The 26,937-nt window shown below is 47.2% G+C and overlaps 1 protein-coding gene across 1 annotated transcript; it reads right to left on the bottom strand.

Moving 5' to 3' along the window:
• Positions 1 to 269: 269 nt before the first annotated feature.
• On the bottom strand, positions 270 to 26,050 carry LOC145358671 (procathepsin L-like). The gene is made up of 8 exons (XM_080212893.1): positions 25,919 to 26,050; positions 23,302 to 23,424; positions 19,055 to 19,234; positions 15,868 to 16,086; positions 14,283 to 14,438; positions 12,580 to 12,739; positions 9,004 to 9,106; positions 270 to 618 (listed from the first exon to the last, which is right to left on the bottom strand). The coding sequence occupies exons 1-8, from the start codon at positions 26,048 to 26,050 to the stop codon at positions 519 to 521; spliced, it is 1,173 nt and encodes a 390-aa protein (XP_080069019.1). The 3' UTR covers positions 270 to 518.
• Positions 26,051 to 26,937: the final 887 nt, after the last annotated feature.

Raw genomic sequence — 26,937 nt, 5'->3', positions numbered from 1 at the left:
GTTTTGTTTGTTTTACTGCTTAAGAACCCGATTTGCAAACTGACCAGTATGAATCAGTGCGTTGGTGAAGTCTAACTGCCGGCTATTGGTCAGAGTCAGTCCATTCATTCCTTCATTGCGCTGGCATCAATGTTTTGTGCATTTGGGCACATTATTTGAAGGAACCGATCACTTCAAATGAAACTAAATTCATGGAAGGAAAAGATCATCTTGTTGATTTGGAACGGAAAGACTCTCAAAGTGATTGCTGACAGCGTTTATTATATTGCTCAACATCACCAGTACATGCAGCCCATTGTCCCTACACAGGTTGGATGATGTGGTTCATACATTAAATACACAATGGGATTGCTCTTTACGTGAAGCTATAAGAATGTGCAGAAACTGTTATTATTCCATGTTTTAAGATTGCAGCAGGAAGCCAAAGCAATGGTGTAGAAAGGGGTAAACAGCGGCAGCAATGTTCCATCATTCTTTCAGAGGGAGTTTGATGAATCTCTGGTTTAACGCTGGCCTCCTTACACGATTGGATAAAATGCATGAGAAGCAATTTCACAGTTATTCCCCTTGTCCTTACTCATTCTGATGTAACCGTTTTCACCCCAGTTTGTTCCCCAACTGGAAAATAAGGTAAAGAATGACATTGACGTCACAGTTCTGTTCAATTGGCAGGATTTTTAACCAGGTAAGGACGGCAGATTTTCTTCCTTAAAGGACATCAGTGAACCAGATGGGTTTTCCCAACAATTAACATGAGTTTCATGGTCATCAGTAGATTCTTAATTCCAGATATTTTTTATTGAATTCAAATTCCACCATCCACGTGGCGAGATTCGAACCCGGGTCCCCAGAACATTAGCTGAGTCTCTAGTTTAATAGTCTAGCGATAATCCCACTGGGCCACCGCATCCCCAAACTGGATTGGAGAACTGATGCTTTTAACACTGGAAATTCAATGGTACTGTGGGAATGTGATTGAGATCTTAAAAATAATTGAGAGGTTCGATTGTGTCCAAGCATTTGGGTTATTTGAGTCAGATCAAACTGTCAGATAAGAACACAAATGAAAAGTGGAGCTTGTTCAAGGAACAAAAACTGCGTGTCCTTGGTAGGTATGTCCCTGTCAGGCAGGGAGGAAATGGCTGAGTGAGGGAACCATGGCTCACAAAGGAGGTTGAATGTCTTGTCAAGAGGAAAAAGGAAGCGTATGTAAGGATGAGAAAACAAGGTTTAGTTGGGCAACTAAGAATAAGTTAAAAAAAGGGCTTAGGAGAGCTGGAGGGGGCATGAGAAGTCCTTGGCGGGTCGGATAAAGGAAAACCCCAAGGTTTTTTACTCTTATGTGAGAAATAAAAGAATGATCAGGGTGAGGTTAGGGCCAGTCAAAGGTAGTAATGGGAACTTGTGCACGGAATCAGAAGGGATAGGAGAGGCGTTGAATGAATACTTTTCTTCAGTGTTCACTAAGGAGAGGGGCCATGTTTTTGAGGAGGAGAGTGTGATACAGGCTGATAGGATGGAGGAGGTAGATGTTCTGAGGGAAGGTGTATTAGCAACTTTGAAAAACCTGAGGGGTGATAAGTCCCCTGGGCCAGATGGGATACATCCTAGGATACTGTGGGAGGCAAGGGATGAGATTGCGGAGCCTTTAGCTTTGATCTTTGGGTCCTCACTATCCACGGGGATTGTGCCAGAGGACTGGAGAGTGGTGAATGTTGTTCCTCTCTTCAAGAAAGGAAATAGGAATGACCCTGGTAATTATAGGCCAATTAGTCTTACTTCGGTCGTCGGTAAGTTAATGGAAAGGGTCCTGAGAGATAGGATTTATGACCATTTGGAAAGATGCAGCTTAATCCGGGATAGTCAGCACCGTTTTGTGAGGGGTAAGTCCTGCCTCACAAATTTGATTGAATTCTTTGAGGAGGTAACTAAGTGTGTAGACAAAGGTAGAGCAGTTGATGTTGTGTACATGGATTTTAATAAGGTGTTTGATAAGGTTTCCCATTGTAGGCTCATGAAGAAAGTGAGGAGGTGTGAGACAGAAGGAAATTTAGCCGATTGGATAAGTAAATGGCTATCTTCTAGAAGACAGAGGGTGGAGGTGGAGGGAAAATTTTCAGACTGGAGGCCAGATACCAGCGGTGTACCACAGGGATCAGTGCTGGGTCCTCTGCTATTTGTGATTTTTATCAATGACTTGGAAGAGAGGGCTGAAGGGTGGATTAGTAAATTTGCTGATGACACCAAGATTGGCAGAGTAGTGGATGAGGTGGAGGGCTCTTGTCGGCTGCAAAAAAACAGTGATAGGATGCAGAGCTGGGCTGAAAAGTGGCAGATGGAGTTTAACCCTGATAAGTGAGAGGTGATTCATTTTGAGAGGACAAACTTGAACGCGGATTACAGGGTCAACGGCAGGGTTCTGAGGAATGTGGAGGAACAGAGAGATCTTGGGGTTCGTATCCACAGATCTCTGAAGGTTGCCACTCAAGTGGATAGAGCCGTGAAGAAGGCTTCTCGTGTGTTAGCGTTTATTAACAGGGGGTTTGAGTTTAAGAATTGTGGGGTTATGCTGCAACTATACAGGACCTTGGTGAGACCACATTTGGAATATTGTGTGCAGTTCTGGTCACCTCACCATAAGAGGGATGTGGAATCATTGGAGAGAGTGCAGAGGAGATTTACCAGGATGCTGCCTGGTTTGGAGGGTTGGTCTTATGAGGAAAGGTTGAGGGAACTGAAGCTTTTCTCTTTAGAGCGGAGAATGAGAGGTGACTTAATAGAAGTTTATAAGATGATGAGGGGATAGATAGAATGGACGTTCAGAGACTATTTCCCCGGGTGGATGTAGCTGTTAGTAGGGGGCATAACTATAAGGTTCATGGTGGGAGATATAGGAGGGATGTCCGAGGTAGGTTCTTTACTCAGAGAGTGATTGGGGTGTGGAATGCACTGCCTGCTGTGATAGTGGAGTCGGACACTTTAGGAACTTTCAAGCGGTTATTGGATAGGCACATGGAGCACACCAGAATGATAGGGGTGGGATAGCGTGATCTTGGGTTCAGACAAAGCTCGGCACAACATCGAGGGCCAAAGGGCCTGTACTGTGCTGTAATGTTCTATGGTTTCTATGGTGATCACTGAGTGGACCCAGACTCCAGCAGGATAAGTTGTGAGACATGAAGTTGGGTAAGGTGCCAGGAAGTACTTCCGTGTGACCTCTGACATCAGTTGCCAGTCTGTACGGTGAGAGTGGATTCACCACAAGCTTCAAAATAGAGTGACTGGAGACACCGGGGGGACATCTCAAGCTATGGCAGCTCGGTGGTGGGGAGGAGAATGAATGAGATCAGTTACTCTGCTCTCCTGGAGATTGCCCACTTGTCTTATGGGAGAAAAAAAGAACTTCCCAGAGTTTAAGAACAAATGAACATAAGAAATAGGAGCAGGAGTCGGCCATCTAGCCCCTCGAGCCTGCCCCGCCATTCAATAAGATCATGGCTGATCTGAAGTGGATCAGTTCCACTTTCCCGCTTTCTCCCAATAACCCTTAATTCCCCTGTCTATCAGAAACCTATCTACCCGTGACTTAAATATATTTACCGAGATAGCCTCCACCACTGGGCCCAGTGCCCAGCAATAGCAGGGGTAAGAATAATGAGACCCTGCAGCTGAATGCATGGCTGAGGGATTGGTGCAGGACAGAGGGTTTTAGTTTTGTTGGCCATTGGGAAGTCTTTGCAAAGGAAGGGCACTTGTATAAGAGGGATAGGGAACACTTAAATGGGAAGGGGACACATATTTTAGCTGGGAGGTTGGCTGGAGTGTTTAGGCAGGGTTTAAACTAGTATGGAGGGGGGGTGGGGAGGAGACAGACAGCTCAGGCACTGGGAGTGAGTTGGAGGTCAGGGGAAGTCTAGTTGATAGGGAAATCCCCCAGGAGAAGGAGGATCTGAGAGGGCCTGAGGGTCTTAGGTGCATCTGTTTTAATGCGAGACGTGTGACGGGAAAGTCGGATGAACTTAGGGCCTTGATGTTCGCGAGGAATTTAGATGTGGTGGCAGTGACAGAGACGTGGTTAAAGGAGGGGCAGGACTGGCAGCTAAATATTCCAGGGTATAAGTGTTTTAGGTGTGATAGGGGAGGGCTGAAAAGGAGGGGGAGTGGCGCTCTGAGTTAGGGAGCAGATCACAGTAGTGCAGAGGGAGGATAACATGGAGGGGTTGGACATTGAGTTTTTGTGGGTGGAATTGAGGAATAGGAAGGGGGCCATTACTATGCTAGGAGTGTACTATAGGCCGCCCGATAGCCCGCGGGCAGTGGAAGAGGGTATATGTAGGGACATTTTGGATAAGTGTAGGAAGAACAGGGTTGTTGTAGTGGGAGATTTTAATCTCCCTGGGGTGGATTGGAAGGTGCCTAGAGCTGGGAGGTCTGATGGGGAGGAATACGTAAGATGTGTATTGGAAGGATCCTTGCAACAGTATGTAGATAGCCCGACTAGAGAGGGGGCGATACTGGATTTAGCTCTGGGAAATGAGCCGGGTCAGGTGGTTGAGGTTGCGGTAGGTGAACATGTGGCTAACAGTGACCACAACTCCGTCTACTTTAGGATACGAATGGAAAAAGATGAGAGCTGTCCTAAGGGGAGGGTGCGAAATTGGGGGAAGGCTAGATACAGCCGGATTAGGCAGGAGCTTAGGGATACAGACTGGGATAGGCTGTTGGAAGGCAAGACTACGTTAGGCATGTGGGAGTCTTTCAAGGGAAAACTGCAATGGGTGCAGGAAAGGCATGTGCCGGTTAGGAGGAAGGATGGGAAAGGTAGGATTAGGGAACCGTGGATTACTAGAGATATAGAAGACCTGATTAGGAAGAAACGAGAGGCGTATGTCAGGTCTAAGCAGCTGGGAACGGAGAGAGCGTTGGAGGAATACAGAGAGAGTAGGAGGGATCTCAAACGGGGAGTTAGGAGAGCAAAGAGGGGGCATGAGATGGCTTTGGCAGGTAGGGTTAAGGAGAATCCAAAGGCATTTTACTCCTATCTTAAGAACAAAAGGGTGGCTAGGGGTAAAATCGGTCCTCTCAGGGACAGACGTGGGGAATTGTGTTTAGAGGCAGAGGGAATGGGGGAGATCCTGAATGAATACTTTGCGTCGGTATTCACGAAGGAGAGGGGCTTGATGTCTAGTACGGTCATTGAGGGAGCAGTAGACCGATTGAAAGATCTATTGATTACGAGGGAAGAAGTGTTAGGGCTTTTAGAGGGCATTAAAACCGATAAATCTCCAGGGCCTGATTGCATTTATCCTAGGCTGCTTAGAGAGGCGAGGGATGAGATTGCTGGGCCTCTGACGCGAATCTTTGTCTCTTCTTTGGACACAGGTGAGGTCCCAGAGGACTGGAGGATAGTGAACGTGGTACCGTTGTTTAAAAAGGGTAGGAGGGATAGCCCGGGTAACTATAGGCCGGTGAGCTTAACATCAGTGGTAGGTAAGTTAATGGAGAGGATTCTTAGGGATAGGATGTATGCGCACTTGGAGCGTTGCGATCTGATTAAGGATACGCAGCATGGCTTTGTCAAGGGGAAGTCTTGTCTTACGAATCTGGTAGAATTCTTTGAGGAGGTGACAAAAATGGTTGATGAAGGACGAGCCGTTGATGTTGTCTATATGGATTTCAGTAAGGCGTTTGACAAAGTCCCTCATGGTAGGTTAGTACAGAAGATTAAAGCTCATGGGATATGTGGTCAGGTATCTAGATGGGTAGAGAACTGGCTTGCTAAGAGGAGTCAGAGAGTAGTAGTGGAGGGGTCTTTTTCTAGCTGGAGGTCTGTCACTAGTGGTGTGCCGCAGTGCTCAGTACTGGGACCTCTTCTCTTTGTAGTGTATATAAATGATTTGGAAGAGGGAGTAGGTGGTGTGATCAGCAAATTTGCTGATGACACCAAGATGGCTGGATTGGCGGGCAGTGAGGAGCAGTGTCTGGCAATACAGCAGGATATTGATAGGCTGGTTGATTGGGCAGATACGTGGCAAATGGAGTTTAATCCGGATAAATGTGAGGTGATGCATTTTGGCCGGAATAATGTAGGGGGAAGTTATATGATAAAGGGTAAGCCCGTAAGGAGTATAGAATCGCAGCGAGACCTGGGAGTGCAAGTGCACAAGTCTTTGAAGGTGGCAGTACAAGTGGAGAGTGTGGTGAAGAAAGCCTATGGTATGTTAGCCTTTATAGGAAGGGGTATAGAATACAAGAGCTGGAGTCTAATGTTGCAGTTGTACAGAACGTTGGTTAGGCCGCATTTGGAGTACTGCGTACAGTTCTGGTCGCCTTACTACCAGAAGGACGTGGAGACTCTGGAGAGAGTGCAGAGGAGGTTTACCAGGATGTTGCCTGGTATGGAAGGACTGGGGTATGAGGAAAGATTGAAGACATTGGGGCTCTTTTCCCTTGAAAGACGCCGACTGAGGGGGGATCTAACGGAGGTATATAAGATTATGAAGGGTATAGATAGAGTAAACAGAGGTAAGCTATTTCCTATAATAGAGACACGTAGGACAAGGGGCCATGGACTTAAGGTGAGGGAGGAGAGGTACAGCACAGATATTAGAGGGAGGTTTTTCCCACAGAGGGTAGTGGGGGTATGGAATGCTCTGTCAAGTAAGGTGGTGGGAGCAAACATGCTAGAGTCCTTTAAGAGTAACTTAGACAGGCATATGACTGAGTTGGAGATGGGTGGATATAGGAGAACCTTTAATTAAGGGTCATTAGCATTGGGGCGTCCCTGGTAATGTAAATGGGTATAGTATGATAATAATGTTTTTTCTCTTTTCATTCACAGGTTTTAAGTCGGTCCACCTCGTGTCCAACAAGGGGCATACACGCGATGGGTCGTACTGGGGCTGCTCTTGGTTGTTCGAGATTGGCCTAGTGCTTCATGTCGTTAGTGTGTGCCTAAACTGGACCAGACACTGGGCAAGACGACAGCTCAGTGACTATTGCTGATTGCTGTGCAGACACGTGGATTTGGGCCGGTGTCTGTGGGAGTTTGCGCATTCCCCCCGTGCTTGCGTGGGTTTTCTCCGGGTGCTCCGGTTTCCTCCCACACCCCAAAGATGTGCTGTTAGGCTGACTGGCAGGAATAAATTGTCCCTAAATCAGTTTTCCCTCAATCTGGATGGCCATAAAACATTAGATAGGGGTCATGGGTAGAGAGGTGGTGTTGAGATGTCAGCGTGGGCTCGATGGGCCGAAGGGCCTGTTTCCCAGGCTGATTTTTGTTCTTTGTTCTTTGTTTGTACTTCAACGGGCAGAGAATTCCAGAGATTCACCACCCTTTGAGTGAAGAAGTTCCTCCTCAACTCTGATCTAAACTGCGCCCCCCTTATCTTGAGACTGTGCCCTCTAGTCTGTTGTCCTTTCTTAGCAGGAAGAATCTCTCTACCTCTACCCTATCCATCCCCTTCATTATCTTATACGTCTCGATAAGATCCCCCCTCATCCTTCTAAACTCCAACGAGTACAGACCCAGTCTATTTAGTCTCTCTTCATAGTCGAACCCCCTCATCTCCGGTATCAGCCTAGTGAACCCCCTCTGCACTCCCTCCAAGGCCAAAATATCCTTGCGCAAGTGCGGCGTCCAAAACTGCACACAGTACTCCAGCTGCGGCCTCACCAGTGCCCTGTACAGTTGCAGCAAGACCTCCCTGCTTTTATATTCTATCCCCCTCGCTATAAAGGCCAGCATCCCATTCGCCTTCTTGATTACCTGCTGCACCTGCAGACTGGGTTTTTCGGCTCATGCACAAGGACCCCCAGGTCCCTCTGCACCGTAGCACGCTGCAGCTTTTCACCCTTTAAATAGTAATCCCTCCTACTATTATTCCTGCCAAAGAGGATAGCCTCACACTTGCCAACATTATACTCCATCTGCCAGGTCCTCGCCCACTCGCTCAGCCTATCTAGATCCCTCTGCAGACTTTCTACACCCTCCGCACAACTTGCTTTTCCACTCATCTTTGTGTCATCAGCAAATTTCGACACCCTACACTCAGCCCCCTCCTCCAGATCATCGATATAAATGGTAAATAGCTGAGGCCCCAGCACCGACCCCTGCGGCACTCCACTCGTTACCAACCGCCAATCAGAATAGCACCCATTGACACCTACTCTCTGCCTCCTATAAGACAACCAATCCTCGATCCACACTAACACCTTACCCCCAACTCCATGCCCCCTAATCTTCTGAAGCAACCTTTTGTGCGGCACCTTATCAAACGCCTTTCGAAAATCGAGAAACACCACATCCACCAGTTCCCCTCTGTCTACCGCACTCGACACGTACTCATAGAATTCCAATAAATTTGTCAAACACGACTTCCCCTTAACGAATCCGTGCTGTGTCTGCTCTATCAAACAATTCTTCTCTAGGTGCCTCACTATTTCTTCTTTGATGACGGATTCGAGCATTTTTCCAACAACAGACGTTAAACTAACTGGCCTATCATTCCCTGCCTTTTGCCTGCTACCTTTTTAAACAGCGGCGTAACATAAGCCGTTTTCCAATCTTCCGGCACTTCCCCGGTATCCAGCGAAGTTTGGTAAATAATCACTAAGTTTTTATCCATATTATCCGAATATTGTCTCCCACAGGACATTGTGGGGGGTGAGGTGAGGGTGTGTGTAGGTTGCCCTGTGCCTGTCCATTATTGTACACACACATCCTGCCCCCCAAGGATATTCCATCCTAACAACCGATTTCCAAATATTCCCACTCTTACCAGGCACAATGGTCACACTGGGGGCTCAGAGGCCATTCTAATCCCCAAAGTGGTTGGGGGCATGGATGGGCAGTGCCCACCTCGCACACTGTCAGTGCCCACAAAGCACTCCAGCAGTGGAAAGCCAGCACTCTGGCAGGCCGGCAGTGGTCACCAGGTACCCTGGCAGTGTCAGTTGGCCTTGGCTGTGATCAGTTATTTGTTGTGTTTAGAAAGTACATACCTGTTTTTAACCAGCCAATAATTCGTGTTGCTCTCAACTCCATATCCAACCACCAGCACTGAATGGGCTATGGTTTTCTTGGGAGCACTATCATAGAAGATTCCTGTAATCAGACACATATTGGTGTGATAGAATTGTAAAATATAACAATTATTATTCTGTAAATATTTCCTCTTTCTCATCTTTTCCTCTCCAATTAATCTCCCGCTCTACAAACCTCTTTCCAAAACCAAAAGTACCGTTACTCATTTGTAACTTTGATCCATTTCCCCATATCCACGTCCTGTCGTTCACACCTCCTTTGGCTCATCTTTTGTTTTTTGACTTCTCCCATTATCGTACCCTCTCAACCTGCGGCACCAAACTCTTTACTCATTTCGTCTTGTTTCTTCCACTCTGTCACAGACCTTTCCTCTTTGCCTTTCTCCACACTTCCTCTTTCTACTTGTACAAAACCGGTCTCACCTCTAATTTTTCCAGTTCTGATCATTGATCTGAAATGTTAACTTCACAAACACTGCCTGACCTGCTGAGCACTTGCAGCATTTTCTGGTTTTATTCTGCAAATTTTAGCCTCTCTTTCGACCAAATCCAGCCATTTGCATCGACTGATATGTAATTAAGAATCTCGGTTCCACATTTCCAGTTGCTCTCATGTTTGTTCATGTTTTTGTCTCAATGTTTCTCATTGCCCACATTTCCCATTCAGTTTTGCTGTCACACAGCACAATGTAACAGTGGGCTCTGATCACTGAGTGTTTCTGTGGGGTCACTCTCTCTGAGTCTCCCAGCTCCATTGTCTGTATTATATTCATCGACTGACTGGGGGCAGCACTGGGGGCAATGTACTGGAAACCTGTTAAAATTCTAGCACGCAGTTCCTCTCAATTCAGAAAGGAAAGACATACTTGCATTTATATAGCACCTCACACAACCACCAGACATCTCAAAGTGCTTTGCGACTAATGAAGTATTTGGTGTCTAATCAATGTTGTAATGTAGGAAACACAGCAGCCAACATGTGCACAGCAAGATCCCACATACAGCAACATGACAATGACCATATAATCTGTTTTTTTGTGATATTGTTGTTGATAAATATTTGCCACAACATTGGGGATAGGTTCCCTGCTCTCTTTTAAAAGCATGTATGGGATCTTGTACAGCTACCCGCGTGGTCTCAGTTTAATGTCTTATCTGAAAGCTGACACCTCCAACAGTGCAGTGCGTCCTCAGAATGGCACTGGAGTGTCAGCTTTGATTTATTATTGTACAACTTTAACCCCTGGGCATCTCCAAAGGCAGTGCAAGTGTGGAGGGACCATAGTATATTTGTATACAAGTCATTAACAACCGCAGGATGATACATGTGCAATTAAATAAATATATATAATTTTTAAAGGGGAACCTTTACAATTTCAGATTTAGTCTGCCGGCAGCAGGTATTTCTGTAAAACATTTCACTCGAGGGTGTGAAAGCAAGTTAATAACTCATTTTCAGCTCAAAATGTATTACTCAGATAGAGCTAACGGACTTTTGTTTGTCGAAGAATTTCCTCTGGGATTTCTGATTACAGTTGATTGACAAGGTTGTGTGATAATCATAGAAACATAGAATCCCTACAGTGCAGAAGGAGGCCATTTGGCCCATCAAGCTGCATGATCACAATCCCAATTTGCAAGGTGCTCTAATGCTCAGTTTCTCTCTGAAAGCTTCAAGAGAGTTATCACCATTTATAGCAAGCACATTTCCAGTTGCTAGCTGTATTTAAAGTGTCAGTTAATTCTCTAAGAGAAATGTTGCTTATTTGGAACTGAAACAGTGATAAGCTAGAAAGTAAAGTTGCTACCTTTCATTTTTAAATAATATTCAACTGTGAACAGTTAAGCTGCTTCATTTGTTTGAGTTATATTTAAACTGTGTTATTAAATAAAGTCTGTTTTACTATAAAATATCCCTAATCTATCAGTGGAATCATTCCTGGAAAGAAATATTCTTTCCTGAAATTAATGTCAACATAGAAAAATTGTTGAGGCCCAGTCTGGTTTCATAATATAATTTGGGGTTCTGGTCTCGCGCTTTAACAAAAAGTATACAGTATCCTGGGCTTTGTTAATAGGGGGATAGGTTAGAAAAGCAAAGAGTTGGAACAACATTGTGGCACAGTGGTTCGCACTGTTGCCTCACAGTGCCAGGGATCTGGGTTCAATTCCCAACTTGGGTCACTATCTGTGTGGAGTTTGCACATTCTCCCCGTGACTGCATGGGTTTCTCCGGGTGGTCTAGTTTCCTCCCACAATCCAAGGATGTGCAGATTAGGTTGACTGGCCGTGCTAAATTACTCCTTAGTGTCAGGGAGATTAGCAGGATAAATATGTGGGGTTATGGGGATAGAGCTGGGTGGGATTGTGGTTGGTACAATCTTGATGGGCTGAATGGCCTCCTTCTTCCCTGTCAGGATTCTATGATTTTAAATTGAATTTCTACAAGTCACCTGAAGTATTGTGTCCAGTTCTGGGGCCTGCACTTTAGAAAGGATGTGAAGGCGTTGGAGAGAGTGTAGAGGAGATTCATGGGAATGATTCTTGGGATGAGAAACTTCAGTTCTGAAGGTTGTGAATGTAGCCCAATCCATCATACAAACCAACCTCTGATCCATTGACTCTGTCTACACTTCCCACTGCAAAGCAACCAGCATAATTAAGGACCCGATGCTCCCCAGACATTCTCTCTTCAACCTTCTTCCGTTGGGGAAGAAGTACCAACCGACTCAAGAACAGCTTCTTTCCTGCTGCTGTCAGACTTTTGAATGGACCTACCTCGCATTAAGCTGATCTTTCTCTGCGCCCTAGCTATGACTGTAACAATACATTCTGCACTGTCTCGTTTCCTTCTCTCTGAAGAGTGTGCTTTCTCTGTATAGCGCGCAAGAAACAATACTTTTCACTGTATGCTAATACATGTGACAATAATAAATCAAATCAAAATCAAAAAGATTGGAGAAGTTGGGACTGTGTTCCTTGGAGATGAGAAAGCTGAGAGGGGGTCTGACTGAGATGTTCCCCCATGAGGGGTCTGGGCAGATATCAGAATCTCTGCCTGAATCCCAGATCCTGCTCCTTTAAGAGCTACAGGTTGGATTATAGTCGCACAGACTCCCATTAAACGGCGCTGATCTCACACTATCCTTGGTCCCTGCTGAGGTGTGCAGTCACTTTGCAACATGTCAGCACTGAGCTGCACATCACTAGCGGTTAAATTAGTGGGCAGCGCAGAGTCTGTGAGATGCCTGTATCATTACGAATGGGTGCGGCTAAATTGTCCATTACGATTCCCACACGCCATTAGCAGCCTGACCCAATATTAACCCCGTGCTGCAGACAGCACTGGAGAGTGTGTAGCACTGGGGCAGGGGGTAAAACATAAACAAGGTGAAGGGAAATGGTCGTTTCCATTAGAAATATTGAAAAAGAATTAATAATAAAAACAGCTCACAGGAAGAATGTGTTAATGTGTTGTAGAGAATTGGTTAATAGACTGATTGTTACAGATCATCCACAGCTTCTGTCTCTTACCTTTTTTATAATGCTTGAAACTTTTACTTGTAATAACAGTAGTAGATATTGGTCCGATATTTTGCACAGCCTGTTCTAAAGCTGCTTCATTTGGTTTGACATATGTGTAGCTCGTGATTGTGGCAGCAACATTCTGTTTCTGAAATCTGCAGTTTCCTTTCTAAGTTTTGAAGAAAATGTGAAAAGTTAAGGTTGATTAATGCAGTGTGATGATTTACAAAGTTCCAGTGATACCTTTACAGGATCTTGAACAGCTCCTTGGATATTAAAAATGATTCTGTGTCTCAGACATTGTAAACACAACCATCATTCCCATTTTTAAATGAAAATGGGAGAATTATAAATGTGGTAACTGTTCTACATACACTCTAGAATGTGAACAGGGTCACTCAGCCTGTTGTTTGGGTGGTGGGGGAGGCAGCGATACTGACACCTACTGGCAGGTTTTGGGACTGTGAAAACTGGGATGGAGTTTGGAGCTGCGGGGTGCGGGGAAGGGGGGTGGAGGGGTTAGCTTGTGGGCCTTAATGTCCCTTCACTGTCATCACCCTCCAGGTCTCAATGAGTCTGGAGACTGGGATGGAGCTGCTGCTCCTGGAATTCTCCCAGAATAGAATGATTAGCCTTGATGAGGGGGAGCCAGTGGATGTGGTTTATTTAGACTTTCAGAAGGCTTTCAACAAAGTCCCATATTAGGGGTTTGCATGTGAAATCAAAGCACGTGGGACTGGGGGTATTGTATGGAGATGCATCGAAAACTGGTTAGCAGACAGGAAATAAAGATTCAGAATAAGTTATTATTTTCCAACTGGTAGGCAGTGACTAATGGGGTAACACAGGGATCAGTGCAGAGGCTCCAGCTATTCACAATATGTATTACTGATGTAGATAAGGGAAGGAAATGTAATATCTCCAAATTTGCAGAAGACACAAAGCTGGGTGGATGGGTCAGCTCTGAGGAAGATACAGAGATACCTGAGTGTGATTTGGACAGGCATGGACAAATGCACGGCAGATCCATATCACGTGGGCAAATGTGAGGCTATCCACTTTGGTGGCAAAAACAGGAAGAAAGGTTATTTGGATGGCTACAAATTGAGAGCAGGGAATGTGTAACGAGACCTGGGTGGCCTCGTACACCAGTTGCTGAAGGTAAGCGTGCAGGTGCAGCAGGCGGCAAAGAAGACAAATGGCAAATTCACGAACAATGATGTCTCGCTGCAATTATCCAGGGGCCCTGGTGAGGCCACAGCTGGAATATTGTGTGCAGATTTGGTCTCTGTATCTGAGGAAGGTGTTCTTGCTTTGGAAGAAATGCAGAGACAGTTTACCAGACTGATTCCTGGGATAGCAGGTCTGACGTGTGAGGAGAGATTGAGTCAGTTAGGATTATATTTGTTGGAGTTTGGAAGAATGAGAGGAGATCTCATTGAATTCTAACAGGACATATGCAGGAAGGATGTCACCAATAGTGGGGGTGTCCAGAACCGGGATTCACAATTTAAAGATACTGGATAAACCAATACTTTTTTAAGTTTACTTTTTAGTGTCACAGGTAGGCTTACATTAACACTGCAATGAAGTTACTGTGAAAATCCCCTAGTTGCCACACCCTGGTGCCTGTTTGGGTTACACTGAGGGGGAATTTAGCATGGCCAATGCACCTACCTTGGGCTTGTGGGAGGAAACTGGAGCCCCCAGGACGAAACCCACGCAGACATGGGAAGAACTGCAGACAGTGACCCAAGCCGGATTGAACTCAGGTCCCTGGCAGGGTGAGGCACCAGTGTTAACCACTGTGTCACTGTGCCACCCACACTGAGATGGGGAGAAATTTCTTCATTCAGAAAGTGGTGAGTCTGTGAAATTTACGACCACAGAAAGCAGTTTATTTGCATACATTTGCATATATTTGCATGTATTTAAATTGATTCAATGGGCTGCAGGCCCAAACTGACTGGCACTTCCCCCCTTTACCACTGCCTTCGTGCCTCCAGATTTAGCACGAAACAGACATGGTCCGCAACCGTCCGATTCGAGGGGGTCCGCTGCTATTCTGTGTGTGATCGGTGGGGGGATGGGGTAAGGGAGGGGGTCCGCTGCTATTCTGTGTGTGATCGGTGGGGGGATTGGGTAAGGGAGGGGGTCCGCTGCTATTCTGTGTGTGATCAGCGGGGGAAAAGGGGGAGGGGGTAAGGGTGGGGGGTCCACTGCCACTCTGCGTCTGATCGCTGGGGAGGAAGGGAGGGGGTCCGCTGCTACTCTGTGTGTCATCATTAGGGGGGGGAAAAGGGGGTCCGCTGCCACTCTGCGTGTGATCAGTGGGGATGAAGTTGGGGGGGGGGGGGGTGTCGGTTATGTTGTGGGGGTGGAGCAATGTCTGTGGGGTCCGCGGGGGGGGGCATTATCTGGCCCGGGAACAATGTGGCAGGGAGGGTTTTTCTGTTTCCTTTACTGCGCCTGCACAGTTGAAGACTCCGAGCAAAGCTGCCATGTTAAGCCCTGTCACAGGCCTGTGCAGCACAGCTCAGAATTGGTGATATTTTTGTCAGGCAGAGTGCAAATGGGGCTGCTGGAGAACGGGTCTAAAAGTCAGACCTGAAAAACTCCCAGTTTCAAGTCTGCCCAACACATAGAATCAGAATGATAAAATAGGGCCCTTAGTCAGCAGAGAAATATAAATGTTTGAAATTGGAAATAGTTGGTGAAACATATTATATTAATAACAGTAAGGCTTTTGTTGTCCAGGCGTAAAATGGTATCAAACTTTGGGCCCAAGGTTGGTCCTATCAATGATTTGGCAATTTGCCGGTGATAAGGTAGACAAGGAATGGTATCCTTAGAAACCCAAAGGAATGGGTTCTGCCAAACAGGTGGAGATCCGGTTTTGAAATAGGTGAAAAGAATGTCACTCTATCAGGTGGTGCAATTGGCTGAGGTAATCCGTCACAATAAGGATTGACACATTCATAAGAAATGGAATTGTATTCAGCAAATGAGTAGGAAAAACTTAGAGAAGAAAAGGTATAATTGTATTGAATTTTGGCACACAGTTTGAGGTCTTTGGAAAGGCTTTGAGGCTCTCTGTCCCGCTTGGCAATCTGAAGGTCTCTCTTGGGCCGTAGGTTAATGCTCTTGTCTTTTTGTATCTTCGATATGTTTAAGAAGTTTTAGTACGCTTCAAGCTGAGAATTTGCCTTTGTGAGATTTAATTTCAAAAGAATATTTAATTTTTTCCTAAGAGATCCCATCGAAAATTACCCACTAAAACATCAAAAAGAGACTTACCACTGCAGTGTATGGATAAGATTGTTCAGATTCGATGCCTTTGTTCGCGATCACATATTGAAAGGCATAGGTTACTCTTCCTTTGACACATCCAGAGCTCTGTGGGTCACAATCAACCAGGTTCTGTTCACTCAGAGAAACCAGATTTCCGTGTTTCAGTTTCCACTGTCCTTCGATGGCCCCGGTCGCACTGAAAGCCCAACACGAACTACAGGCTCCCTGTTAATCACAGAAATAAAAAGGGGGGTGGGGGTGTGGGTGGGGGGATTGGGAGTGTGGGGGTGTGGGTGGGGTTGGGGGCGGTTGGGAGTGTGGGGGGTGTGGGTGGGGTTGGGGGGGTTGGGAGTGTGGGGGGTGTGGGTGGGGTTGGGGGGGTTGGGAGTGTGGGGGGGGTGGGTGGGGTTGGGGGGGTTGGGAGTGTGGGGGGGGTGGGTGGGGTGGGGGGTTGGGAGTGTGGGGGGGTGGGTGGGGTGGGGGGGTTGGGAGTGTGGGAGGTGTGGGTCGGGTTGCGGGGTCGGGAGTGTGGGGGGTGTGGGTGGGGTTGGGGGGGTTGGGAGTGTGGGGGGGTGGGTGGGGTGGGGGGTTGGGAGTGTGGGGGGTGTGGGTGGGGTTGGGGGGGTTGGGAGTGTGGGGGGTGTGGGTGGGGTTGGGGGGGTTGGGAGTGTGGGGGGTGTGGGTGGGGTTGGGAGTGTGGGGGGTGTGGGTGGGGTTGGGGGGGTTGGGAGTGTGAGGGGAGTGGGTGGGGTTGGGGGAAATGGGGAATGGGAGTGTCAGGGGGGTGGTGGGGGTGGGGGAGTTGGGTGGAGTGGGGGCGGGGGGGTGTGGGGACGGGGAGTGTGAGGCGTTGTGGGGATTGGGGAGGATGGGGCAAGATGGGGAGGATGGGGGGAATTGGGGCGGTGGGGGGTGTGGGGCAGTGTGGGGAGGTTGGGGGGGGTGGGTGGTGTGGGGAGTGGAGGTGTGTGGGGGGGGTTGGGGGTGGTGGGAGGGAAGGGGGTCGGGTGGTGGAGGGATTGGGGGTGTAGGGTGGTTGGGGGGGTAGGTGTGGGGAGAGTGGGGGAAGTGGGGAGTAGAGGGTGTTGGGGGGGGGTTGTGGGGGGGGTGTTGGGGATGTTGGGTGAAGAAGAAAAAATTCTTAGTCCAGGACGGGAGTTAAAATAGGCAAATTTCTGACTGGTGTTTGGGTGCATTCAAATCCCCAAACTTCCCCACTCAGAGATAAAAACCAGCACAAACTGATCCTCGCCTGGAGGGGGACGGGGACTGAGCCGGGCTAAAGTTGCCCAAGAGCCAGCAGCTCAGGTCGGAGGCCCCAAATGTGCATGCACTCAGGAAGCTTAGACACAGCAGCTCTCCTACCCCCTCACTCCACCCCCCCACCAGGGATACAGCCTCCCCTTACCCTCCACGGACATCGAAGACCCTCCCCCACAGTCTTGACTCCCTTCCCACAGACCCCACCCTCGCACGCTCTCCCTCTCATCCTCCCCTCCCCAATCGCAGAGTGTCCTTCACCCCCACCCCCCCATGTCCCGAATCACAGAGTGTCCCTCACCCCCACCCCCATGTCCCCAATCACAGAGTGTCCCTCACCCCCACCCCCCCATGTCCCCAATCGCAGAGTGTCCCTCACCCCCACCCCCTCATGTCCCCAATCACAGAGTGTCCCTCACCCCCATGTCCCCAATCGCAGAGTGTCCCTCACCCCCATGTCCCCAATCACAGAGTGTCCCTCACCCCCATGTCCCCAATCGCATTCACACCCCCCCCTCCATTTGCGAAGTCTCTGTGTCACCATCCCCCACAGCTCAGCAACCCAGTCCCCCCCACCCCCCATTCACCAGCTGTCCCCCCACCCCCACCCCCAACTGCACACCTACAAGTGTTGCCTTGCCTTCCCTCTCAATACAACAAAGCAAACTGCCCGGAATCTTGCTGGAACGCCCTAAAAGGGAGTGTGACTCGCCCAAACTGCCTGCAGCTGAACTGTTGTCACAAGGGAGAGCTGGAGATAAACCCCAAGGACGGACAGACAGCCAGGCAGAGCAGCAAGGTGGCTGCCAGGAGGACAGTCACTGGCACGGGGAATAAGGCCACCAACGCAGGGAGGAGCTGAATGATCTCATTCAGGCAGCATGGGTACGAGCACATCCTGTCGGGCATCGTCGCCCTGTGACGCCCTTCCCCACCCTCCCCGATACCCTGCACGCTTGCAGCCCCTGAACCCCTCGCACCTTCCACCAACCCTCTCCCCCCCTGCCCCGAGTCTCCACACAGCCCCTGCCCTCTGACATCCTGCGTGCTTCCTGCCACCCAGCCTGCTCCTGCCTCCTTCCCCACAAGAGGAGAATGCCCATAATAAAGAGGAGCGGCGAAAGGCAGGGGGTGGTGTGCCCAGTCTCAGATTACCAGCACCCTTTGAGGAATGGGCACGCGATCTAGCGGGCGAGGATATGAACCGCATTGTGAGTGACAGCCAGGCTGGGCTGCCGTGAGCATCTGCCAATATTCCGAATGGAGCCCAGATTCCTGTCCCTCCCTTGCACTCAACCTTCTGTCCTGTGTTGCAGGAAAGGACCCAGACTCACCGGGCCCTCTGGCATCACCACTGCCCACCTCCTTTCTCACGCCAAAACTCCCCGAGACAGCACTGAAGTCTCCTCGGAGGAAGAGCGGGAGGAAACCTCCGAGGCCGGCGCCAGTTTCTCGACACAGGCTTCCACATCACCGTTCAGGCGGCACGGTGGCACAGTGGTTAGCACTGCTGCCTCACAGCGCCAGGGACCTGGGGTCGATTCCCGGCTTGGGCCACCGTCTGTGTGGAGTTTGCACGTTCTCCCTGCGTGGGTTTCCTCCGGGTGCTCCGGTTTCCTCCCACACTCCAAAGATGTGGGGGTTCGGTGCACTGGCCATGCTAAATTCTCCCTCAAGTGTACCTGAACAGGGACTGGAGGGTGACAACTAGAGGATTTTCACAGTCACTTCAGTGCAGTGTTAATGTAATCCGACTTGTGACACTAATAAATAAACTTTAACCTTTGGTTCACCATCCCAGACACTATCACCTCAATGGGACCAGTTAGTGGTGAGGCTTCTGGGTGAGCACGACCCATCTGATAACGTACATCAGGTGGAGGCGGGAACGTCTGTGACCTCTGCAACACGGAGGGGCCTGCTGAATTTTTACCTGCTTCTTTACTGGAGTAACCGCGCCTTTCGTACGCCAATCGACAGGTGCGTTACTCAGATCATCATTATTTCCTTTATCTTCAACAAATTCAATATCTTCATCAATGGCTTCTTCAGTTGATTTAACAGCTTCGAATGGGAGGGATCCAGTCATGCGTTCATTGAACTCTTTGTCGGTCTAGAAAGTCAAACACAGAGATATTGATGAATGAAGTGATTGGTTTTAAATGGAGAATGTGTAGGAGGAGAGTGGATAACATTACATGGCCACATTCTCACTGATGTTAACAAAAAGAGAGATCAAACGAACAAGCATTGCTGACATGTCTAATGTTTGACTCAAATAACCGCAGGAAAATGGGTTGTCCATTTCTGTACGTCCCAGTATAAAGGTGGGTGGAGAGTCTGAAGGTGATAAAGTATCTCTCTGGTCTAGGGCACCACAAACAAAGCTCGCCCATGATGATTGAATCTACTGATGTTTAACTGAACCATCCACATCAGGAAGCTCTCACATCCCATCACCAACCTGGTCTTAATCCCCGCTCAAAACACAGGCTGCAGTTGGTACAGAATTGGCCTCAGGACCCTTGGATTTCGGGGAGAAAGTTGGGCAGCATTCCCATTTCTGTTATCGATGGGGAAGTAGCTGTTACCCAAAGATCAGATTTGGTTTTGATGCTCCCCGTGGTCGAATATCCTGTCCACAGGAATTGTTGAGTTTGACATCAAACCTGAGAAAATCTGATCTCTGATCAGTTATTGTCTTTTTTGGGAGTGGGGAAGGTGCGATTTTGAACTGGGATCCAACATTTCACCTTCAGACTTTATTATTTCACATTCACAATCCAATTTGTCTCATCAATTTCCCAATGATTTCGATGACAAGATCTGACATTGGAGTTGAAATTGCCATTGGTCCCAGTGTTGGGTTTTAGTCCATCCCTGCGGGAAGGTTAGGGCCAAGGGGAGATTAATGCAGCTGGTGTGTCAAACACTCAACACTATCCCAACACATTTAAATTGTCACTTGGTTTGGTGCAGGTGAACCCATCCCTTGCTTTTTATTCAGAAAGTACAGCAGACACACGAGTGGTGTCCCAGCCCGTGGTGCTGTCCATCTGACAAGTGGAAAAATAATGAATTTAGATATTAAAATGGAAAGGAGAATCGATTTTAACAAAACATACCTTGGTGAGGGAGGTTGTTTATTAGAATGAAGCATTGGGATATCACTGACCAATCACACCTCATCCAGTAATAGCGCCATAATAACTTGCAGCGTAGGTTGGTAACTGGGATTTTGATGTTGTGGCCATTTCGGAGACATGGATAGAGTAGGAACAGGAATGATTGTTGCAAGTACCGAGGTTTAGATGTTTCAGTAAGATCAGGGAAGGTGGTAAAAGAGGGGGAGGCGTGGCATTGTTAGTCAGGGACAGTATTACAGTGGCAGGAAGGACGTTTGATGAGGACTCATCTACTGAGGTAGTTTGGGCTGAGGTTAGAAACAGGAAAGGAGAGGTCACCCTGTTGGGAGTTTTCTATCGGCCTCCGAAAAGTTCCAGAGATGTAGAGGAAAGGATTGCAAAGATGGTTTTGGATAGAAGTGGAAGTAACAGGGTAGTTGTTATGGGGGATTTTAACTTTACAAATATTGACTGGAAAAGCTACAGTTTGAATACTTTAGAGGGGTCAGTTTTTGTCCAATGTCTGCAGGAGGGTTTCCTGACACAGTGTGTGGATAGGACAACAAGAGGTGAGGCTACATTGGATTTGGTACTGGGGAATGGACCAGGCCAGGTGTGAGATTTGCAGGTAGGTGAGCACTTTGGTGATAGTGACCACAATTCAGTTACATTTACATTAGCGATAGAAAGAGGGCAAGAATTATAGGTGGGGGAAAGGAAATGATGATGCAATTAGGTGAGATTTAGGATGTGGAAGGAAACTGCAGGGGATGGGCACAATTGAAATGTGGAGCTTGTTCAAGGAACAGCCACTGCATGTTCTTGATAAGTATGTACCTGTCAGACAGAGAGGAAGTGGTCGAGCGAGGGAACCGTGGTTTACTAAAGAAGTTGAATCTCTTGTGAAGAGGAAGAAGGAGACTTCTGTCAAGATGAGACGTGAAGGCTCAGTTAGGGCACTGGAGAGTTACAAGTTAGCCAGGAAGGACCTAAAGAGAGAGCTAAGAAGAGCCAGGAGGGTACTTGGCAGGTAGGATCAAGGAAAATCCTAAAGCTTTCTATAGGAATGTCAGGAATAAAAGAATGATTAGGGTAAGATTAGGGTTAGTCAAGGACAGTAGTGGGAAGTTGTGCGTGGAGTCCGAAGAGATAGGAGAGACGTTAAATGAATATTTTTTGTCAGTATTCACACAGGAAAAAGACAATGTTGTCGAGGAGAATACTGAGATACAGACTATTAGACTAGACGGGATTGGGGTTCATAAGGAGGAGGTGTTAGCCATTCTGGAAAGTATGAAAATAGATAAGTCGCCTGGGCTTATCCTAGGATTTATCCTAGGATTCACTGGGAGGCGAGGGAGGAGATTGCAGAGCCTTTGGCTTTGATCTTTAGGCCATGATTGTCCACAGGAATGGTGCCAGAAGTCTGGAGGATAGCAAATGTTGTGCCCTTGTTCAAGAAGGGGAGTAGAGACAACCCTGGTAATTATAGACTAGTGAGCCTTACTTCTGTTGTGGACAAAGTTTTGGAAAGGATTATAAGAGGATTTATAATCATTTAGAAAGGAATAATTTGATTAGGGATAGTCAGTCCAGTTTTGTGAAGGGTAGGTCATGCCTCACAAACGTTATTGAATTCTTTGAGAAGGTGACCAAAGAGGTGGATGAGGGTAAAGCAGTTGATGTGGTGTACATGGATTTCAGTAAAGCGTTTGATAAGATTCCCCACGGTAAGCTATTGCAGAAGATACGGAGACTTGGGATTGAGTGTGATTTAGCAGTTTGGATCAGGAATTGGCTAGCTGTAAGAACAGTAAAAAGTCTGACAACACCAGGTTTTAGTTCAACCGATTTATTTGATAATAGACTCACAAGCTTTGGGGTTAGTCCCTTCGTCAGGTGAATGGAGGTGAATGGAGAACTCTCCATTCACCTGACGAAGGGACTAACCCCGAAAGCTTGTGAGTCTATTATCAAATAAATCGGTTGGACTAAAACCTGGTGTTGTCAGACTTTTTACTGTGTTTACGCCAGTCCAACGCCGGCATACCCACATCATAGCTGTAAGAAACGGAGGGTGGTGGTTGATGGGAAATGTCCATCCTGGAGTTCAGTTACTAGTGGTATACCGCAGGGATCTGTTTTGGGGCCACTGCCGTTTGTCATTTTTATAAATGACCTGGATGAGGGTGTAGAAGGATGGGTTAGTAAATTTGCAATGACAATAAAGTTGGTGGAGTTGTGGACAGTGCGGAAGGATGTTGCGGGTTACAGAGGGACATAGATAAGCTGCAGAGCTGGGCTGAGAGGTGGCAAATGGAGTTTAATGTGGAAAAGTGTGAAGAGATACACTTTAGAAGGAGTAACAGGAATACGGAGTACTGGACTAATGGTAAGTTACTTGGTGGTGTGGATAAGCAGAGAGATCTTGGTGTCCATGTGCATAGATCCCTGAAAGTTGGCACCCAGGTTGATAGGGTTTTTAAGAAGGCGTACAGTGTGTTAGCTTTTATTGGTAGAGGGATTGAGTTTAGGAGCCATGAGGTCATGTTGCAGCTGTCAAAATCTCTGGTGTGGCCGCACTTGGAGTAGTGCGTACAGTTCTGGTCGCCGCATTATAAGGAGCATTGATATGGAAGCATTGGAAAGGGTGCAGAGGAGGTTTACCAGGATGTTGCCTGGTTTGGTGGGAAGGTCTTATGAGGAAAGGCTGAGGGACTTGAGGCTGTTTTTGTTTGAGAGAAGAAGGTTAAGAGGTGACTTAATAGAGGCATACAAGATGATCAGAGGATTAGATAGGGTGGACAGTGAGAGCCTTTTTCCTCGGATGGAGATGGCTAACGTGAGGGGACAAAGCTTTAAATTAAGGGGTGATAGATATCGGAAAGATGTCAGAGGTAGGATGATATTGGAAGAGTGTAGGTTAGATGGGCTTTAGATTGGTTTCACAGGTCAGTACAACATCGAGGGGCGAAGGGCCTGTGTTGCACTGTCATGTTCAATGTTCTATAAATAATATTTAATTGAAATCCCAGTCTAGACATCTTATACACACCAGGTCTGTAAACTCATTCGTTCCCATAGTAAATGTGTGTTTCCCCATTGAGCACTCCAGGTTGTGCTGTTCGATGTATCTCAGATTGTCCTCCCATATCTTTCTCCTGTGGATCTCTTCTTCCTGAGTAAAGACATTTATTCAGTCAGATTCTCACATCTTTCATGAGTAAAATTATACAATAGCTTTAAAAACCTGGTGTAAATGGTGGAGTAAAATTACATAAGGACATAAGAACATAAGAAATAGGAGCAGGAGTAGGCCATCTAGCCCTTCGAGCCTGCCCCGCCATTCAATAAGATCATGGCTGATCTGAAGTGGCTCAGTTCCATTTTCCCGCTTTCTCCCCATAACCCTTAAACCCGTCGCTTATCAAAAACCTATCTACCCGCGTCTTAAATATATTTAGCGAGGCAGCCTCCACCACTTCAACGGGCAGAGAATTCCAGAGATTCACCACCCTTTGAGTGAAGAAGTTCCTCCTCAACTCCATTCTAAACCGCACTTATCTTGAGGCTGTGCCCTCTAGTCCTGCTGTCCTTTCTGAGCGGGAAGAGCCTCTCCACCTCTATCCTATCCATCCCATTCAACATCTTATACGTCTCAATGAGATCTCCCCTCATTCTTCTAAAGTCTAACGAGTACAAGCCTAGTTTATTCAGCCTCTCCTCACAGTTCAACCCCCTCAACTCCGGAATCAGCCTAGTAAACCTCCTCTGCACTCCCTCCAAGGCCAAAATATCCTTGCGTAAGTGCGGCGACCAAAACTGCACACAGTACTCCAGCTGCAGCCTCACCAGTGCCCTGTACAGCTGCAGCAAGACCTCCCTACTTTTATACTCAATCCCCCTCGCTGTGAAGGCCAGCATCCCATTCGCCTTCCTGACCACCTGCTGCACCTGCAGGCTGGGTTTTTGCGACTCATGCACAAGGACCCCGAGGTCCCTCTGCACCGTCGCCTGCTGCGGTTTTTCGCCATGTAAGTAATAGTCCTTCCTACCATTATTCCTACCAAAGTGGATAACCTCACACTTGCCAACATTAAATTCCATTTGCCAGTCCCTCGCCCATTTGCCCAGCCTATCTAGATCCTTCTGCAGACTCTCCGCACCCTCTGCACAATTTGCCGTTCCACCAATCTTTGTGTCATCAGCAAATTTCGACACCCTACACTCGGTTCCCTCCTCCAGATCATCTATATAAATGGTAAACAGCTGAGGCCCCAGCACCGACCCCTGGGGCACTCCACTAGTCACCAATCGCCAATCCGAATAGCACCCATTGACCCCCACTCTCTGCCTCCTATTTGACAGCCAATCCTCTATCCACGCTAACACCCTACCCCCAACTCCATGCCCCCTAACCTTCTGTAATAACCTCTTGTGCGGCAAAGTGATGCAAAGTGAGACACAAAGTGCCAGGAAATGACCGTCTCCCACAAGAGGGAATCTGACCGTCACTCCTTGACATGCATTGGCACTGAATGTCCCTTGATCAACGTCCTGGAGTTACCATTGACCAGAAATTCAACTCAACTAAATTAGATATCTTAATTCTGTGGCTGTAAGAGCAAGCCAGAGACTTAGAATCTTGTGGCATCTCTGACTCTGCAATGCCTGTCCACGATCTACAAGGCACAAGTCACGGGTATGATGGAATACCCTCCCCTTGCCTGAATGAGTGGAGCTCCAAAAACACTCAAGAATGTTGACACCATCCAGCACAAAGCAGCCCTGCTTGATTGGCACCACATCCACAAACATCATTGACGCACAGAGTGTACCATCTACAGCACACACTGGAGGAACTCACCAAGGCTTCTTAGCATCTTCCAAACCCACGACTGCTGCCATCTAGAAGGAAAAGAGCAGCAGGGACATGGGAACACAACGACATGGATGTGGACAATTGGGGTTTGGGCAGTAATTGCTGATCTATACTCAGTGATGCCCACATCACATGAATGAAGAAAAAGAAAAAAAATGCAATAATGTTTCTATCCTCTCATCCTCACTGGACAAGTTACTCATCCATCTTCACACACACATAAAAAAACCAGATTGAATACCTGTACTGGGAAACAGAGGGAAATAACAGAAGAATAAAGAGCTGAACAAGAACAATATTTTTATTCTGGATATTGGATTGTCAACAGAAAGTTGGATAATAGGGGAACAATAAAGCTCATATAGTTTACAGATGGGATTTGTCGTATCTATGATTTTGGAGATGTATTCTGATTGGTGTGTGTGAGGACAATCTCAATATATTTAAAAATAATGATCCTCAATTTCTCAAGCTGTCTCTATGGTAACTAAAGCAGGAATCCAGTGAAACCCAAGAATTCTGAGTTACACCAACTCTCTGCTGTTTCACTGAGAGTTGATGCAGCCTCGACTGGAGTTAGAGACTGGGGGAATTCCCATGGAATTTCAGGACCAATATCTTTTCAATTTCGCTTCACACACTCATTCCACCCAACTGTGAACTCATCTCTCCCACCTTGACTCCAAGTAAAAATTCTCAATAATTTACCAGTTGTGTGGAATCCCTTTCCCCTTGAGAGTGAGCTCAATGTTTGGAATAGGTTCCAAACTGGAACAAATCCCCCTTTTACCTCGGCGTACTGCTTCTCATGTTGCGATTTCCAGCTCTTCCAGTCTTCATCCAGTCTTGAATCAAATGTGTGGCCTGAGGCTGCAACCAGAATGGACAGCAGCGCACAGCCCAGAAACAGAGAGAGCTTCATGCTGGACAATCTAATGGAGCAAAACCAATGGCATTAGACATGGAGTGGACAATATTCACACACTGATGGGAAAATAGCTGTTTGGGAAAATTATTCTGCCAATGTACAAATATTATCCTCCACAATCAACTTCCAATTGCTCTCACTGTTTTACATTTTAGCCTCACTGAGCAGAAAAAGATATTTCATGGTGATAATCTGTGGATTGGAATATTCCTACAAAGAAGTTTATTGAATTGTCTTGACGCATTAACACAAACGATCAAACATAGACATTCAAGTGACCAAAACACTGTTGGATTGTTACGAAAATCAAACTGTCACTTTCCCTAAATGTCCTTTCTTATCTCAGCAACCATCTGAGTCTTGTCTATATGTGACTCCCGTCCACAGTCTGGTGGTTTATTAATTACCCTCTGAGTTGCCCCTTCAGCCTCTCTGCTGGATGAGAGAAACTGGGGGAGGGGAAGAAACGGCTGCCTTATCAGCAACAGCTACATTCCAACAATAAAATTGAAAAGGCCCCCACCAGAGCAGAGAATAGCGTTCTCTGAACATGGAGTTAACATCCAAATAAGTATTAGGAACATAGAAAAACTACAGCACAATACAGGCCCTTTGGCCCATAAAGTTGTGCTGAACATGTCCCTACCTTAGAGATTACTAGGCTTACCTATAACCCTCTATCTTACTAAGTTCCATGTACTTAATTAAAAGTCTCTTAAAAAGCCCTATCGAATCCACCTCCACCACCATTACTGGCAGACAATTCCACACACACCCACCACTCTCTGGGTGAAAAACTTACCCCTGACATCTCCTCTGTACCTACTCCCCAGCACCTTAAACCTGTGTCCTCTTGTGGCAGCCATTTCAGCCCTGGGAAA

Source organism: Carcharhinus amblyrhynchos, chromosome 26, assembly GCF_965287045.1.
Source record: "Carcharhinus amblyrhynchos chromosome 26, sCarAmb.v2.hapA, whole genome shotgun sequence".
Classification (NCBI taxonomy): domain Eukaryota; kingdom Metazoa; phylum Chordata; class Chondrichthyes; order Carcharhiniformes; family Carcharhinidae; genus Carcharhinus; species Carcharhinus amblyrhynchos.
Note: the sequence above shows the minus strand (reverse complement) of the source record. Positions and strands in the feature narration are given on the sequence as shown.

Coding starts and splice junctions, on each gene's coding strand:
- LOC145358671 (XM_080212893.1), bottom strand. CDS start 26,050: ATGAAGCTCTCTCTGTTTCTGGGCTGTGCGCTGCTGTCCATTCTGGTT. Junction 23,425..25,918: donor ATGAGAAGCAGTACGCCGAG/GTAAAAGGGGGA, acceptor GTCTTTACTCAG/GAAGAAGAGATCCACAGGAG. Junction 19,235..23,301: donor CGAATGAGTTTACAGACCTG/GTGTGTATAAGA, acceptor TTGACTTTCTAG/ACCGACAAAGAGTTCAATGA.